The sequence below is a fragment of the Eurypyga helias genome, unplaced genomic scaffold, assembly GCF_000690775.1.
Source record: "Eurypyga helias isolate BGI_N326 unplaced genomic scaffold, ASM69077v1 scaffold37773, whole genome shotgun sequence".
NCBI classification, from domain to species: domain Eukaryota; kingdom Metazoa; phylum Chordata; class Aves; order Eurypygiformes; family Eurypygidae; genus Eurypyga; species Eurypyga helias.
In genome coordinates this window covers 1,136-19,372 of record NW_010239886.1, presented here as the reverse complement: position 1 = coordinate 19,372, position 18,237 = coordinate 1,136, and the positions used below count along the sequence as shown (strand labels likewise).

The window sequence follows — 18,237 nt, the reverse complement described above, 5'->3', positions numbered from 1 at the left end:
GAAGCCATTTCACACACACCCCCCCTCTCCCAGGAGTTAGATTTTTGTGGGATTAGGCTCAGAGCTGGGCTGAGGTAACGGTGAGGATTCTTTTACAACAAAGAATAACTAGTTTTTATTTTGACGTGGAACAGCGAGGGTGAGACTGATACTCCTAGGTCCTGGGTACTACTGAAATAAGACTGTGGACATCTGACGCTGCCACCCTGGGATCTGTGACAATAGGTATTGGGGCATTTGATGTTCAAATGCGCTGTTTTCTGTTTGTTTGGATTGTTATTTTTGTTAAAAAAAACCCCAAAACCCAGCTTTTCTCTATTGTAATATATAAACACTAGGATTTGAAGGAAATAACAAAAGCAGCAGATGGCTGAGTAATACTGTCCTGTGTAATTTCCCTTGTTTCTCTTCAGCGTGTTGAACTGGCCATTTTGGACTTGTGACTGAACTAATGGGCTGTGCAATGAATGCGGTGTGCCCTCTGTCGTACAGAGTGGAGTGGAGCTGTGGAGGAGTGAGGAGTGGTTGAAACTGAGCTCTTTAGGCACATAAATCACCAAGCATTAAGATAAGGAATTTCAAAGGTGGTAAATTAGGATTTTCTTGGACTATCTGCTAGTAGATATGAAGAAAGTGCAAAGGCATTGCTTCTAGCTCAGGAAATTCCTGACCCGAGAACTGCTTGAGCGGGTGGCAGGAGTCAGAAAGGGAAGACCAGCTTGAGCAGGGGGCTAGACTGGATGACCTCCAGAAGAAGTCCCATCCATTCCAGATTACTCTGTGTTTCTGTGAAATGGCATTGTCTATCCTTGTGCTTTATAAACATCTGGAGCTGGTGCTGTCAGGGAGAGAATGTGGGACTAAACAGACATTTGGTCTCGCCTGCTGTGGCCATTCTCATGGGGTTTTTTGTTCTTTTGAGAATGGAATTAGATACTTATCATAATCCTTTGTTTTTTCAATTTGGCTTTCTTTGGTGAACATCACTGTAATTTTCTTCATAACCGTAATTGCAACTGCAAAATAATTCCTTATTCTTAACCTAAAGTGTCTTAAGTACCGATCACAGCACCAGCCGATTGACACTGAAAGCAGCTGAATATCAACATCTTGAAATTTTACTGTGTTCAAAACTCTGTTTATAGGCTGTGACTTTTATTTTTCTGTCTGTTGCTGGTATACACATTCCTTTAGTGGCAGAGTAAGAAAGGAACTGACCCAAAGCGTTTGAAATACACGTTTCAAATCCTGCAAACCCCTAACTTAATTCCCCATGAAAAGCATTGTTTAATTCAGTAGTAGTGGTCTGAATAACAAAACGTGTTTATGTATGTTTGTTAGCTCATGTTGACAAAAATAGGACAGGAAAGAGCTACAAAAGGAACAAAGAAATGACTGTGAGGACTTTTCTGAAGTTATTCCCTTTTTTCCTTGATTAGGCTTACATAGAGAAGTTAAAAATGAACTAAATAGCAGATATTCATCGTAATAAACTACAGTCCCTGTGTAGTTTCCTTCTGATACCCATGGTTCATCTAAGAGCTTATTCTGCTGCAGACAGTGGGGACAGTGAGATCCAAATCAAACAAAGGCTTTGTTGACTATATCATAGATGTATGGGTTTTATTAGTACTGAAGTACTATTAGGGTTTTTTTTAATCAGTCAGTGGCTTTACTGTTGATTTAAATTAGTTTAAGACTAGGTTTGAAGAGCCCTTCTGGTGTTTAGGTATAGTCTAGGTTATATATAACAATTAGTTAAATTAAAAAATTAATTGTATTTTATATGGGAGCATTTCACTGCCTTAAGCAGACAGCGTGCTCCTGAATTCCACGTGTTCTTCACATACAAGAGAGTGCGTATTGCAGATATGGATTATAGTCAGCACTGGCTTTTATCGTTTTTTTTTAAATTTAGAAATAGAAAGCTCTGGTGATCAAGCCTAAAAAAATCACATGTGTGCATGAACCCTTGTTATCTGCCTTCTAGGCTCATTAAAATATCATTTGTCTAAAAGAAAAAAAAAAAACCACAAACCCATTGTTGGAATGACTTTGCTTCTAGGAGTGTTAACCGTAATTGCAATTTGGCTCCAGGGTTTATTTCCTGAAACGTTAAGCTGAAATTCAGGAAATTATTATGCTTCGTTGTTCAACTGTTTTATAGGTATTTGGGCTCGACAGTGCATTTCCTCGCTGAAAAGTCAGTGAATGCGTTGGCTGGTTAAGGTGTCAACGATAAATGTGGGTTGAAGTGTGGCTGCTTAAGAGATAGGAAGAGAGGGAGCAGAAAGGAAAGCAGAAGTGCCCTTTGAAGTGCATTCCCTTTGAAGTACGGGGGGCTCCTGATTTATTTTTCTTAAAACTGTGACTAGAAAAGGAGGGAGGAACTTTGTTATTAGTGGGTCATTGGACTGAAAGATACTTATACAAAAGTATTAGTGTGTTTACCCACCAAAAAGAGCTTGTCTGTTTTGAAATTTAATATTGCTTCATCAATAACTGGCCACTCCCCACTTCATTCCTTGTGAATTTCCTTTCTTATGAATGGTGTAGTAACTTCATCAGCAATTTGTAACTCATGGTGCTGTCTGATTCCAAAAGAAAACGTTTTGCCTCTCTGGCTAGATCCTACACTCTTAAGGGTTGTGGCTTCTCTTGGTCATCCCGTGGTCAATGAGGCTGCTTCAGGGTAGGATATTGTTGTACCAGTTGTTTGTTTTGTTTCTTGTGCCATAGAGTATGTTGGGACACCTGGCCATACCAATTGATGGCCCAGCGTTTTTCGGCAAAGCCACTTTCACTAGTAAGTTTTTAATTTTAAAGTTTGAAGTGAGCCAAGTTGCTTTGAGCAACCTGGTCTAGTGGAAGGTGTCCCTGCCCATGGCAGGGGGGTTGGAACTAGATGGTCTTTAAGGTCCCTTCCAACCCAAACCATTCTGTGATTCTATAAGTGTCTGAAGCAGAGGGGTGCTTTCTGTCTTTGCTACAGAACCAGTAAAGGGGACTTCCCTGAACGAGGCAGTAAATCAAATAAATAGATAAAGTCTGAGATTGGGAAGAACATCTGGAGGTCAGGTAATTCCCTCGTAGCCCCCACCTAACAGCAGAGCCAGCTTCAAGGTTAGATCGGGTTGCTCGGAGACTTGGAGAAAGGATGTTTTATCAGATCCCCTAATTCAAGTACCAGCCCCCATTAATTCTGCTTATGCGTGTAAAGACATTTGTGTGCTCAAGTGTGTAACGAGTGTGTCCTTAGCTTGTGGGGAGTGGATTTAATGATTTAGCGTGACCTCATCTTGACACTAACGATAAATATGTGAGAAGCAAATCCATTCTTCCACTAGGTTGCGCATACTCAGGAAATGGTCAGGAAAATGATGAATGAATCAACAGCTAAATTAGCAAGCCGCTCCAAATCTCTCATTGACCAATATTTTCCAGCTTCTTGTCATTTAATACTTTCAAATGACCGTAAATAAGCTCATTGCCAAACTAATCATGGTTTTAGTCATTGCCAAGAGGAAGATTTAAGGCAAAAGATTGAAATAACCTCAGAGACTGTTACTGCTGGTTTTCTGCAATCATAAATATCAGGATAGATGACTATGCTTAAGAGTAACACACAGCTTTTAATAAGCAGTGTTCGATGTTTATTACTAGAATAATATTGAGTAAAGTGGAAATTTTATTAGTGAAGAACAGCATGTCAGGCTTCCAGTGCAAGTTAAACGGCTTCATCGATTTACCATTTTCTGGCAACCAACCCCAGAATGATCTGGGTGGAGCACATCAGCCCCTCTAGGAACACGTAGGAAATCCACATGTAATTTTCAACCCTTCAACGATCCCAATGTACTTTTCTCTGAGACTGTTCAGTTGAGAGAAATTAAGCACACAGACCCGTGTCAGAATGCTCGGCACCAGGCAGGATCAAACCTAAGGTAGGCTCTGATCTGTGCTGACTTGTCTGGGTTTGCCGCTGCCTTCAAGCAACGCATATCTCTTAAGAAAAACTTTAAAGATCCGCAAAAACTTGAAGGGAAAGTGAGGGCTGTTTAATGTTTCTCCTCCAAGTATCTAGAAAGGTCTTCAGTTTTTTTTTTTTCCCCCTACTTAGTGTATTTTGTATGAAGCAGAATTCCTTTGTACAGGCTCCAGCTAGCTGACTGCACAGGGAGGTTAGCCTAAGGGGTTGTGCATGGAAAACAGTAAGGAAGCTTGAAAAACTTCAGGACGTACTTCAGTTTCCTGGAGTGCTTGTTTGAAAATCTTTTGAGTGCCTGCTGGGTGTGGTAAACTTTCCTGGCTGTCTCCCTGAGCTTGAAATTGTGCATCTCTGCCTCCACACACTGAATGGAACAGTCTTTCTCCTCTGTGAGCAGGACAGGCAATTTTCATTTCACACATCATTTGAGTGTGTTGCAATAATTAAAAAAAACCCAAACACCACACACTGCCCCTCAGTCCACATTAATGTAAACAATTAGATTTTTTCTGTTTTGAGAAATGTGTGACCTGGAGTTCTGGGGCCTCTTCTGTTAAGTACCAAACTGTTGCCAAAACAAGTTGTTAATTTTAGGGAGCTGCTGACCTGTTTAAGGCCTATTTGTCATAAATCCCCAAATAATCAAGGAACATTCTGCACCGTTAGCAAGTTGGCAGTGCCAGTTTTATACATTGCAGATGATTACCCCCATCTGACTTCTATTTATTTTGCATTCACATCTCCTCTTCCTCTCCCCTCTGGTTCACTTTTGACCTGGTGCCTTGAAAAGTATCAGCTCTCAAAACAATGTCACATTTTATTCTGGAAGTCGGGGTCCCAGCTAATCCCACAGGTTAGCTTTTGAATTCATGAAAGTATTGGTTATCGATTCTACCTCTGTGTGTTTTCAAATAAGATGTCAGCAGTAGCTCTTTCTTAGAATGATCCTAGAAATAAAAAAATCCATTGGAAAGGTGTGTATTTTCTGGGTTCTCCTATCCCGTTTTATTAGTGGGTTTTTAGCAGCTTACTGTTGGTCTGTCAGCATGTGGCTGACTGGCATAGGTTTATCTTGAGACGAAATGGAAGGAAGCAACCATGTAGGATAATTCAAGATTGTAAATCCCAAGAACGAAGCCCTGCTTTGAGCCTTGCCACAGACTCTCTGTGGCTGTAAGTTACTTAAATGCATCCTATGTCTTGGTTTTTCTGCTCGTGGAAAGAGAACACCTACCTAGCTTTCGGGAGTGGTAATTCATGAACATCAAGATTATTAAAATTTTAAATCTGAGACCTGATTTTTGGGCATTTTCTACTGGACTTCAGTGGTCAGCTTTTTAAAAATGAAGTCCTTGGCAGCTGAGAGAGAGATAAACTTAAGAGAGATAGCACTGTGTGTGTGTGTAGATATATATATATAGAGAGATATATATACACATTATATATATATAGAGAGAGATATATACACACAACCAGAAATAACTAGTATGAGACACGGGGGCGTGTTTCAGTGTGTTCTGTCCCTTGGTTGTTTCTTCCCAAGAAGAAACATTTCTCTCCCAAGAGAGAAAATTGTATTTCGAGTCTCAGTTTTTTGGACAGAAGAATTCTGAGTGGCATCAAAATTCACTGTATAATTAATGAACAATAACACTTCTGGAGATTTTGAATGGAGTTAGAAATGAAACCTTGTGGTGGTGTCTGGGAAGAATTGAGCATTTTTGTCTTCTGCCAGTTCCTGTAATCTTCTGCCCCTCTTACTGGAAAAAAAAACCAAACCCAAACTCTGCAGTAAAATTCAGTCAGATTTCCTCAAATGTATTGAACTAATGTTCAGCATTAAAGAGAACCGTGTGAGAGAAACCAGGCTGTAGTGAGCTGATTTGGGCACCATGATTCTCTGCTCCTTCCCCGGCACCCATAGGCGAGGGAACAGTATTCTTTAGGGGTAGAAGAAAGCAACTTTTCTCCCTCCAGCCTGAGAGCCGATACGCTGGAGATATAGCAGGAGGGAGGAATACAAGTCACCTGTACCAGGTCTCTTCCCCCATGCAATTTCTTCCAGACAGAAGGCAATCTCTGCTCCCATTGTGCTTCCCAGGTGGTGTGAAGGCACAGAACGAAAAATAAACACTGGAAAAGTACTTAGTCTCTACTGCTCATTCCTGGTTTTTGACACGTTTAGTAAAATTACAGTGCTTTTGTCGTCTGATACTAAAGCACTCTTTGCAATGACCTAGCTGTGTGATTGATTCCTTGGTTGTGTGTACAGCAGGCTGTTGTGTTCCTGCACATGCAGAGTGCTTTGACTTCTCTTGCTTTCCTGCAGTTTCAGTCCCTGTTGATGCTCTCAGCCAGTAGCAGTTTTTTATTCAGGATTTAGCTCAGAACAGGTCTGGTGCAAATGTTGGCCACGCTGCATGTTAGTGCAAACTTTATTAAAAGCACCTTTGTGGGCCCGTGCGAGCCCGGAGAACCTCCTTGGTAATATGCACCAGTGGAAGTCATCATAACTTTACATATTCCACAGGGAGGTTTTTTCCAGCACAAACAAATTTGAAACACTTTCTGCTTGTGCTTGATAATGTATATTAGGCCCTGATTATTATGCTCAATAAAGATCTGACCATGGCCTTTCGGGAACTTAACTGAGAGAGCTGTGACTAGACCAGGCACTGGGCTAGTGGGCAAAGTCAGTGGCATTTTTTTTTGAAGAAAAATGAATTCCCCAGACCCCAAAGCCTGCAAACACATGTACTGACCTTCTTTATTTTGGAAAATAAAAATGCCTGCTAACAGAAGAGTAGCAGTGGAAAGATGAGACTTTCTTTAGTCCATCTGTGGGAAGCAGCTTAGTGTCTGTAATGCCAGATCAAAATCAAAAATTATTTTGGGATTCACTAGGATTCTTTTTAAATAGATTTTTGCTGCAACGTGTAATTGGGATTGATTACCGATTCTATGGCTTGCTTTCACTGCACACCTAGACTTCTGTAGGCTGATCTATTACTGTCAAAACATCTTTTCACTGCTTGCTGTACATGCCTTAGGATAAACTCTTAGTAAAGACATTTTTGTCTGAAATTACGCTCATCTGTGGGCTGGAGCACAAGCTAGCTGCCAACGCTGCCGTGTAGTAGCAAGGCTATAAAAAAACAAAATCCAGCGGTGGGATCCGACTCACGCCAACTTCAGTTGTCTCCCATACAGAGGGATGAATTGTGAGCATGGGAGCTCAGACACCCGCAGCAGCGGTGACTCAGGTGCGAGTCAGTGGTGCCCAGCATGCTCTTTAGGTGATCAGGTGTGAAAAACTGACTTTAGGATGGCAGGCAGCCCCGTTTCGATTCTGCTGACTGTATCGACTGTATTTCTGCTGGCCATAATGGCAATACAGCTAGTGCCTGTCCCCATCTACACGGTCAGCACCTGAAATACAAGTGTGCTGAAACTCACTGTAACAGACAGTCACTAAAGGTCTCCCTGATTTCAGTGGAACTAGGGGTTCTGCCACGGTTTGTAAGGGTCCCAGAAAACTTGGGGTCAACTGGTTCTACTTTAGTAACTGTGTAGTGGAAATTGCCAACTCAGGTATATTTTCAGCAGAAGGTTTTGCAGCCTTCAAAACCAAAAATTGCTTGGTCAAAATATGTTCACATTTAATTGTACCTTCTAGATAATATTTCAGGGAGGGGGGTGTCTATGTGCCACTTCAGCACTCCCATTGCAATACGTTGGAGATTTGGATGACTGGGACATGCAAGAGCAGACTCTATAATTTACAAAGAATGGATCAATGTTCAATAAAAGCATTAAAATAGTGAAGATCAATTATCTTCTATTCAATAAGACTGTGATTTGCAGGCTGCTGAAGTTATGGGACCTGTTCCAACAACTACAAAATTCTGGACCAACCTTGAAGTTTTGTGCTCAGAATAAACATTTTATACACTGCTTATGTAGAAACATATGCTGATTCTGCAGTCCCTTGCTCACAGTGAGGATGTGGTGGCGCTTATCTCCTTGCATTTCCCAAAAGGTTGAATGTTAATATCTAGTTACAGAACTGAGCCATATGTTTTCCCACCAATTCCGTCCAAATGTTTCTGATTTGTTTTATCGCTGTTAGGTGAAATTCCAAATATCAGTGCTAACTGCTTCCTTCTGTGGTTTAGCACCATGAGAAAATTATGGTTTGTTCCCTAGGCAAAATGTCTAGCATTTGCAGTATACGTATTTTTGATTAAGCATTCTCCTAAGAAAATACTTTTCTCTCAAAGAGGAGGAATATTGGAATGCTGTTGCCACACTGTATGACTTAATTTCAGCTGTGAGATACTTAAATATTAAAAGTGGAGGCTTGCATTAGTGTTCTGAATGTGTTTTCTCGTTTGATCTGCATGTTGAATCCATGGTGAAGGTAGTAGGCGTTGATAGTTATAAGCCTGTTGTGGAAAGACTCCGAAAAACCAGCTGTTCTTATTTTCTCGGCTGCGAGGAAAGATTAGAGACTGTTGAAATCACTCTTTGTTCATGCTTTCTAAAAGAATGATTTCATTTCTAGTATTTAGCTCAATTCACCAAAAGGGATATGACCATCATTTTGGGCTGGAAGCCCACAAGAGGATGGGTTGACTAGGCACAGTAAATGCTGGTGTACTGTATGTAACTTTTAACCACATAAGAATTATTTTTAAATATCTTTGAGACACTTGTAAAAACAATTGTGTTTATTAAGACTTACTTGAATAGCAGAAATCCAAGTCAACTGGAGGAAGGGATAATGTTTTACTATTGTTTAATTACATTCTGGCATATACAGGCTCAATGGAGCCTCATTTCTTTGAGACTTGTGAAGCTGTTTTGAACCCTTTTGACCAAGTTGCCTCACTAGGTAACTGTTTAAAGATTCACAGCTACAAGATAAAAGATGTGAAACTTGGGCATGTTGTGTTCTGTGTAACGCTACCCAGCCGCCTAGAGAAGCAACGTTTCATCTCCCTGGCTACACTGAGTGCATTTTGTGTGTTTGTATGTTACATGTTTGCTGTGACTATCAGCAATTGGATTCAGAATACTGCAAATGTAAATAAAGACGTGTCTGATTTGTATATTCTAGTAGCTCCCTGTCCTGTGTCATTAAAATATGTGGAATCACAGATTATTCTCAGGATGTGGTCCCTAGCAGAGAGTTATGGTTTGTTTTTTTAGAACTCTAACCAAGCATCTCATTGTGTTCGGTGCTGTTAGAGTGTCATATCCTGGCAAAATTCTAGAAGTCTCCATCTCCTCCACTGAAATCCACTGAGCGAGCGAAGGTCTGTCTTTAAAAATCTTGTTGTATGACTGAGACTCCCCCTTGGGCTGGATGCGTGCTGGTGGCTGTCATGTATCGGTGCACCCGGACGGTGCTGGCACGGTGACACCACCCCTTGCATGGGCAACTGCCACAGCTGTGTGAGCAGCATATCCTGGGGAGAGAAGCTGTAGCGATGAAACTGTGCTTTTTAAGAAACTTTTATGTGACTGGATTGAAATTAGGAAAGCGTTAGGGTAAGTTCCTGTTTCCCAGCCCTACGTGACCAGCCTTGCTGAAGTAAATGGCACTGGCTGTGCGATTCACTCGGCTGCACTGGCAGTACAGAGGAGCAATAGTTCTCCGTAAGTGAATCCCAATTTAATTTCTGAGCTGTCCGTGAGTATAGCCATCTTGTTGCCATAGTTCAGGATGTAAAATATGAAAGCTGTTCTACGTCCAGAGTTGGAAGCATTTTGATTCTAGCTTACTTCTGCTCTGGGAGAATTGTGGTTTAGGATTCAGGTTAGTCTGTATTTGATGTGCCGTAGCTGAAATCAAACCAAATCCAGTTCATGTATTTGCTTGAGTTCTCAGACTTGTAAGAATTTGTAAGGAATTGACTGCTACAACGTTTTAAAAGCTGTAGGTACACAGTGTTAATATGCTGTAGTTTAGAATGGGAGGATTCTTCTACATTTCACATAATTTTTGTATTATGTAATAAAACATTTTGTGCCTATCTTGAAACTATGAAATTTAAAAAAGCGAGGATGTTGAACTTGTGTATTTTTTGTTTTTAAGATACAATTGGCAAAAGTTTTATAATTTGTCCATATTAAAAATGCTAAGCTTAATTTTTTTTTAATTTGTTTATATTCTTCTTCTGTATTTCCTTGGGTCTTATGATTTGTCTGAATGTTGAAGTCATCTGAAGGTGTCTGCACTGATGAACGTTGACTAAAGAGAAGGTAAACTAAGAGGAACTTCTCAAAAATATGGTAGGAATGGCAGAAATGGTACAAGGAAAATCATCGTTCTGTAATTTGAGCAAAGAAGTGCACAATTTGCATAAAAGCAGTTCTTATTCCTTCTGTATAATTTACTTCACCTGTACTCTTAAAACTGTGTTAGGAAAAAATGGAGAAGTGTAAAGGTGTTTGAAGATTGAAATACTGTAATTTTCAAGGAGTTTGTCCCCGAAAGTGTAGAGAGGAATGCACACAAAGTTAGGAGCATTTAAGTGCTTTATGGAAATCAGAGAGAAGTATGTACAACCATTTCCGGCATGGGAAAACTGTTCTGGAAGTTCAAAGTTTGCATTTCACTAATGTGGTGGTTGGGAGAGAGGTTGTAATGACTCTCAAAACCACTTCAAAACAGGAAAGCATCTTGCTAATCCTGTTGCTCCACTGACTCTGGTAGCTAGTTGGAAGGAAAGGAACCAAACACAAATTACCTACACGAGATGTGGTTTAGTGCTTTAGATAAGGGAGAAGGAAAAGGAAGTTCCTGGGTGGCCGGGATGTTGTCCTTCCCAGTGGTGCCCTCTGCATTGCACTCCTCTATTTGATTTTTAAAACACTTGACCTTGGGGATGTCTGTACTTTACATCTGTAAACAGGATTCAGCAGATGTTTCGGGGAAAGCCGTAAAAGAAACGAGCTGGAGTGCAATCTACAGCTGTTTCATGTGTGGTGTCATGAAGGTAATAAAGGATTGGAAACCCACTCTGAGTTTACGTGCTCCGAGTCAGAACCCGAACAGCTGACAACCACAGTGAACCGCTGCAGTCACAGGCAGCTGATAGAGCTGCAGCCCAGCCTGCCCCTGCCTTCCCATGCAGATCCACAGGAGAAGGGAATCCAGGGAGGTTTGTCAAAATAAACTACTCTCTGGCCCCAAACTAGTTGGAAAAAACATGGCATTGTCTCTACTCAAAGTCACTTTTTCCCCTTAAATGTGAAGTGTTAGATAAAGTAATAGTGCAAAAGAACACTGAGTATTTCCCAAGTGCAAAAATTAGAATATATTGTGGCAGAATTGGGAGAGATATGGTTGGAAAAGGAACAAATTCATGATTAATAGGTAACATTTTAACCCCCCCTGCCCCAAGTTTACTAAGCTGCTTACCAAAAAGAGGCAGCAAATGGCTAACAGATGTGGGATGTTGTATTAAAATTATGTCTCTGACGGTAAAAGATGCTGAATTAAAGACAATACAGAATTATGTCGGCAATTTTTCTGCATGCGTGGCAAGAGAAGCTTTGAAGAGTAGCAGTTCAGCTCTTACCCTGTGACTTCCAGTAGAAACTGTTTCACAGTCACTCTAAGATTTAACTTTTTCCATTTGGTAGCTGGTTACTGATTATTTTTGAACAATAAAGAATTTTGCACGTTAATACAAGACTGTTAAATGAAGCATGTCGTTGATTTTTGTGTGATACCATGGCTGCTTCTCATGGCCATTCTGCTCTGTGTTCTCTGTCCGAAAATACACTCCCTCTCAGTCCAGACAGACTGACTGAAATCTGTTGCAGAGCTCCTGTCCAGTCCTTCGCTGCTGTCCTGTATTTATCCTGCTGGTATTGCTTTAGGGGCACCTCAGCTGTGGAGTGAGCCCTGTCGTTCATTAATGGATGCAAACTGTCATTCTACTCTGAAATAATCTTAAGAAAAAAGATCTGAAAATGCCCTAGGGAGATTAGTAGTATCGTGCAAGTTTTATTTGGAGAAAGGAATTCATGCAAGAAATTGGGGTAACTTTTTTGTTTCTATGTCTTCCAAGTATACCAACTTATAGAGTTCAGACGGCAAATCCCTGTTTTACTTATGTTCCTCATCTCTCAACCCAAAATAAGCTGTAAAGTAGCACAGCCTCTGCTTATGGTCTGGTGGGATACCGTGCTGCCTGACCCCAGGTGAACGCGCCATACAGGGACTGAAGGGAAGTTGTGGAAGAAGTCTGTGGTTAAAGAAAGTTGCAGCACCAGAATCAGTTTGCCATTTATTAACTTTTGAGTGATTAATCGGGGAACCTTGAGGTTGTATGTACATAACGTGTGATTAGATTTGTCTGCAAGGCTCCCTTCAAGTCAGCTAGTGAAGTAGGAAAGAGTTGATTCCTTCTTGGTTGTAGCCTTTCATCTGACTACTTCTTTCATGTCCTTATCTGACTCATGCTTTCAGCGTTTTGCCCTTCCCTGGAATATCCCTTCTAGCTTTGACTGCTCTGTACATACAGATTCCGAGGAATGGTTTAAGTGGAGACTGTGGAAAGACAAGTGGGACAAAGTAGACAGAAACATTTTTTGATGTCCAGAAGAGCTGCTGCCAGAGCAGCCTTGTGAGTCACCGTTACTCTCAGCAGCGTCTGAGGAGTTGAACCTCCACTTCCCACAAGATGTTCTCTCTTTGCTCATACAGGCAAAGACTATGACCCCTGCTCTACGGTCGTATTTGCTCTCCCTGACATGACTGTGTTAAGTGCAGGTAACTTTAAAACTTAGAAACTTTTGTTCATTTGATGTTTGAAGGAGAAGGTGAATCATAGATGAAAATAGTTGATTTTAAAACTTTTAATTTTAGCTTTAATAGCAGATTAGGTTACTGACGGTTTAAAATGCCTTCTGTCCTGGCAGGTACCGAACAAGTTTCAGACCTCGGTACACAGTTGCGTATAAGACAGTAACAGAGTTGGAATGGAGATGTTGTCCTGGGTACAAAGGGGAAGACTGCAGAGAAGGCCCAGCAGAAAAGCCGAACACTGCTCGTCGTCCCACGACACCAGCAAAACCTGTTGTGAAGAAAGGCTTGGGTAACGTTTTGTTTGAGTTTTGGTATGCGTGATCACCTCTGGTTTCTTGCTTTGTCTTTTAAGTGTAAGAACCGTTATGGTTTCTGTTAAACTCAACTACTGGCAGGTACAAAAGCCATATGGAAGACACTGTGTGGTGGGAAAATAATAGCCAGGCAGTAACAGTCTTGATACAGAGAATTTCCTGAAGAATAACGGAGGTGTGGCTGTAGAACACTGGCCATAAATGCCAGCTGGCTACTCATGGTTCAGGAAAATCTGTGTTAAGGTTGGGGTATTCTTGTATTTGGTTTTTTTGGTTAGAATTTACAGTGTTGTTTTGGAATTTCTTCATTGTTCAGAAAAAAAAAAATATATATAGTTGAGAGGAACAATTATTAAAACAAAAAAGAACAGGTACTAATTTTAATGATATATACTGCTTCTTAGCAGTTTCACATGTTTCGTGTGTTCAAGGGCTTGTGCAGGTTTTACAGATTCATGTTCGATTATCTGCCTTAATACTACGGGGTAAGGGGATGATAGGCCTCAGTTTCTGGAAAAAAAAATACCTTAAAGAATGAATGACGTTTGTTTGTGTAAGATACTGTCTTCTGAAAGGGTAAGAAGGAATGCTGTTACTGCAGTATTGTGCCTTTTCTGCATTAACAAAAAATTATAAACAGATGTTTCCTTCTGAATGACTTTTCCCCAGCATCATTGGAGATTAGTGTCACGGATAGCACTTAGAGTTTCACTTGTGTTTTCTTTGTTGTGGAATGGATTGGGACAGAATACATGGTTTCAAACCGGTCCTATAGATCATATACCTGCTGTAAAAATAATCTTTTAAAATATTTTGCTAGCCCACCTAAAATCTTATTTCCAAAAGATGATAATGAAACGCAGTGATATCTTTAAGAAACTTGCACACTGCTTATGTCTGGAGATTTTCTTCCTGGTCTGACCCTAAACCAACTGTAATTCAGTGCAAAAATTGACCAGTGTGTGTGTGTAATAGCTACATTCTCTGTGTGCATACTTTTTTACTATCAAAGGGATCGGCCACCCTGCTGGTCTAGGGGAGTACCTTTGGGACTTCCTATCTTCTTTGCAATGTCTTTAAGCTGAAATCTAGTTTAAAACTAAAAAAACTCCAGCTGCATGTCCTTCAGACCCTATCCTAACGTTGCTGTCCACTGTGCATGCATAGGTTGGAACCAGTGCCAAAATTCTTTGTCTGAAGATGTGACAGTTAACACCACTTGCCATCTGAAAGAGTTACTCTAAGGTGGACAATCTGTGTGTCTGTTTTCGGTCGTGTTTAAAGAAGTGTATTTTCTTCCTTGCTTCTGCTCCTTAACTTCATTTATTTTGTGATAGTAGCATACCTTCACTGTGCCAAGGTCCTTGGGTTATGCCTTGCATAACAGATAACATGCCAATCCCAAATAAGATTATACAGGATGTATTTATAGGGTGTACCCCTCTGTGCATATTGGCAAAGATATATGGGAGTATGCAAATAAATACGGTCATGTGGATCTGCACATTAAAGGGGTATTAAATGTTTGTTAAACTGAAACAATTCGTGGTCTAGCTGCAGGTTTGATTAATATTACCTGATTATTTGGATTACACTCAGTGCCTTGTTGCTGAGAATCCCAGAAGATAGGACTAGGGGAATCTTAAGGGGTCTGTTTATCCATCCCCTAAAGTAGGATCAGCTTTGTCTGTCCAGCCTCCAGTGGTGGAAGTTCTGCTGCTCACGTGGACTCTCTGGCATTCCACTTTCTGTACAGCCAGCAGGCCTCACCTTCACTTGCTCCAGTGAATGCCCATTTGTCTTGTCCTGTCCCACCAGTAGCAGATAAGGAAAATAGTTTATTCGCTACCGGTTTGCAGATACCTTTCAGTTTATCACTCCTCATTCTCCTCTAACCTAATTTAAAAATTACTTTGACTTCTCCTGCAGTTTATAATTTCTTGATCTCTGATAACGTTCCTTTCTTTCTGCTGGATGTTCGCCAATTGCTACACATTTTGCTTGAAACTGAACGTTGAGGTGTACGTGGCTCTGCAGACGCAGTGCTGCCAGTGGTGAATGGATTGAGAGGATGGTTTCAGATTCATTAATTGATTTGTGCTAGGTGAAAAATAGATTGCAGCTACAAGCCTGCTTTTACTTTTTTTCATTCAACGAGGATAGTGCTGGCCTTAGTTAAATCTAACAATTTTGGATGTGTAAAGCTTATGCTTTTATAAACATTTTTATTGCCTACTTAAATAGGCATCAAATAATAGGTATCTTTGGAGCCCAAATTTTGTGGTAACGAGAATATCTTGCAGAATGCCATCCAGGGTTTAGACCCCAGTTCAGGAAAATACTGGAGCACAAACCAACTATAGGCACATAAATAATTGCCCCTTAGTTTTTCAGTGAGAATTCAGGAGCAGCACCTCCCTCATTATTGTTAAAGGAGGTGCAGTGCCTCTAAGGTGAATGTGTTGTGACGTGTATGGATCTGTAATGGTCTGTTATATATATGGTGTAGCTTAGATTCATTGCTGAACAAGAAGCAGGGTTCTGCTTGCTAATTTATTTATTTATTGCCGTGGCATGTTGGCAGGAATTGATCAATGTGCTAAAACTTTTTATTTGGAGTGTTTTGATAACGGTTTAAGTATAAACTACTGAAAACAAAAATAGAAAAGGGAACAAGTATGATGCAATTTCAATAATTTGGCTTTAAAGAAAAGTGAAATTAGCCTCATCTGATTGAAACCCATACCACTGGGAATATTTACATCCAGACTTTGTCTGTTGTTTCCACGAAACAGATGCAGAACCAACAGAAGTGCCAGAACCTCCGCCATATGAGAAGAAAATGCAATTTCTTGAGGACGAATTGTTTAGACTTACACGAGCAGTGCTTGAACTTCAGTCCTCCGTGGCAGGTGTGAATGAAAACCTAAAGTTGACTGTCCAAGAAGATGCGAGTAAGATGTTGGTCACTTGGCTGAACAACCTGTATGACCGCCCAGAGCCTGATAGCGCAGTTGGTGGGGAAACAGACACTATTCATCTGCCTGGACTCCTCAGCAATAAAGATCATAAAGATCCTTTTATTGATTTTGAAATGGAAGATCTAAAGTCTGAGCTGGCTGAGGTCAAAGAAGCCTTGAAGATGAGGAACGACAAGCTGGAGGAACTGAATGGAAAAGTAAAAGGCTATGAAGGACAACTAAAACGACTTCAGGAAGCAGCACAGGGACCTACAATAACAATGCCCAGTGACAATATATATCGGGAGTATATTGACTCGAAATTTGAGTCTCTCAGGCAGGAAATACTGGAAGGATTTGAAAAGAAAATGGCAGATCTGAAGAACACCTGTGAATACAAACTGCAGGATATCCAGCAGCAGTGTGGTGACAATGAAAATAACTGTTTAGGAATAATTGATGTTATAAAAGGAAAAGAGAATGACTTGAGGAAAGAAATAAATACTCTCCGAACTCAGATTCCATCAAACAAGTCCAGTTGTTGCAAGGAAGGTGAGAGAAATGGCTTTGACCAGCAGATGAAAGATCTAGAACAGAAGATCGACAGAGTTGCGGAGGCGCACAGGATCTTGAATGTCAGAATAGATAATGAAGTCAGTCGACTGTCAACCCCAGATCTAGAAGACATGCTTGGCGAGAGGTTGGAGGAGCTCGATGCGAGGATGAATGTTACGGAACGAAATGCTGAAGAACATTGCTTTTACGTGGAGGAAACTCTCCGCGGTGCTATAGCTGCTGAGGTAGATGAATTGAGAGACTTGTTTGACCAAAAGCTGCGGGCCCTGGAAGATAGGCTGGGTGGCACGATTTTAGAGATCGCTAATGCCACAGACCCAGATGGCATGTACATTAATCCCGGGCCCATCTTTCCCAGTGATGCAGGATTTGCAAATGAGCAATTTACAACAGAGATGAATTTCCTGAAGAATAAACTGTTGTCGCTTGAACACCTCTGTGGGCAGAAATGTCAGTTGGCACCGCAAGGTAGGGAGGACCTTCAGAAAGAGCTAGAAAATTGTGACAACAAATACAATCACTTGCTTTTGAAAACCGAGAATAACTCTGTTCTCCTGCAGTCTCTAAATAGCTCTCTTAACGAGAAAGCCAACTTAATTAAGGGTAACCAACGTGACATCCAGAAAATGCAGAGAGATGTACGTGTATTCCGCTATAGTCTAAATGTCATGGATAAAGATATGAAAAATCTTCAAGATGGCTTGAGTAGCTGCAAGGAGCAGCTTCTGGGTGTCAATTCTACCTGTAGAAAAACACAACGTGGTGTCTTCCGAAAAATCGATCAAATGCAGAGGACATTTGCAAATCAGACCGCTCATCCCAGTGATAATTGCTGTGGTGAGGTGAAAGAGAGACTAGAACAGTTGAACGACCATGTCCTGAATGATCTTAGCAAGTGCAAAGAAAAGACCCAAGGTATCCAGGAGGGTGTTTCAGATGTCGAGGGCAGAGTCTCGCACGTGGAAAAAGTTTGCGGCAAGCTGGACTCAGTCTCAGGTAGCTTGCAGAAGATAAAAGAAGGTCTGAATAAACACGTGAGCAGCTTATGGAACTGCATCCGGGAAATGAACGGAACTATAGCATCGCATTCCACTGATATTTCTGGCCTTAAAAATTCTGTCCAGCAGTTTTATAGTCAGGTTTCTAAAATCACCACGGACATTGAAGGCGTGCTGAAATCTCAGTCTGACACCAGTAAGTGTTTTTGCTTTTTGTAATGCTTTTTTTTGGGTTTGTTTTTCAACTGGCTTTTTTTTGTTTCCTGAATCATTTATAAAGGAACTAAACAAGGGAGGAAAAATTTAATATTACTCAATTTCTACTTTGTTTTTACAATGACACTAATTTTGGCTCTTGGCTCTAGAACACCATAGAGGACTTGGAGTTCTTTTAAAAGTATTCTCAAAAAAAAAAAGAAAAAAGGGAAAGAAAAAGTCATCTTATATGGTTTCATGTTTATTTTGAGGCAGAATAAAGAGAGTGGGAAAACTAACATTTTTGGATAGTGAATTTAAAGTGATTTTAAAGTAATAATTATTTGTGGGTATTATTCCAGTTATTTTTTTTTTAATTATT

The 18,237-nt window shown here is 40.6% G+C and overlaps 1 protein-coding gene across 1 annotated transcript; it reads left to right on the top strand.

The window, feature by feature from the left end:
* Positions 1-12,925: 12,925 nt before the first annotated feature.
* Positions 12,926-17,856, top strand: EMILIN2 (elastin microfibril interfacer 2; the record flags this gene model as incomplete). The annotated part of the gene is made up of 2 exons (XM_010148300.1): positions 12,926-13,101; positions 15,922-17,856. Coding segments are annotated over 2 exons (2,111 nt in total), but the record flags the coding sequence as incomplete, so codon positions are not given.
* Positions 17,857-18,237: the final 381 nt, after the last annotated feature.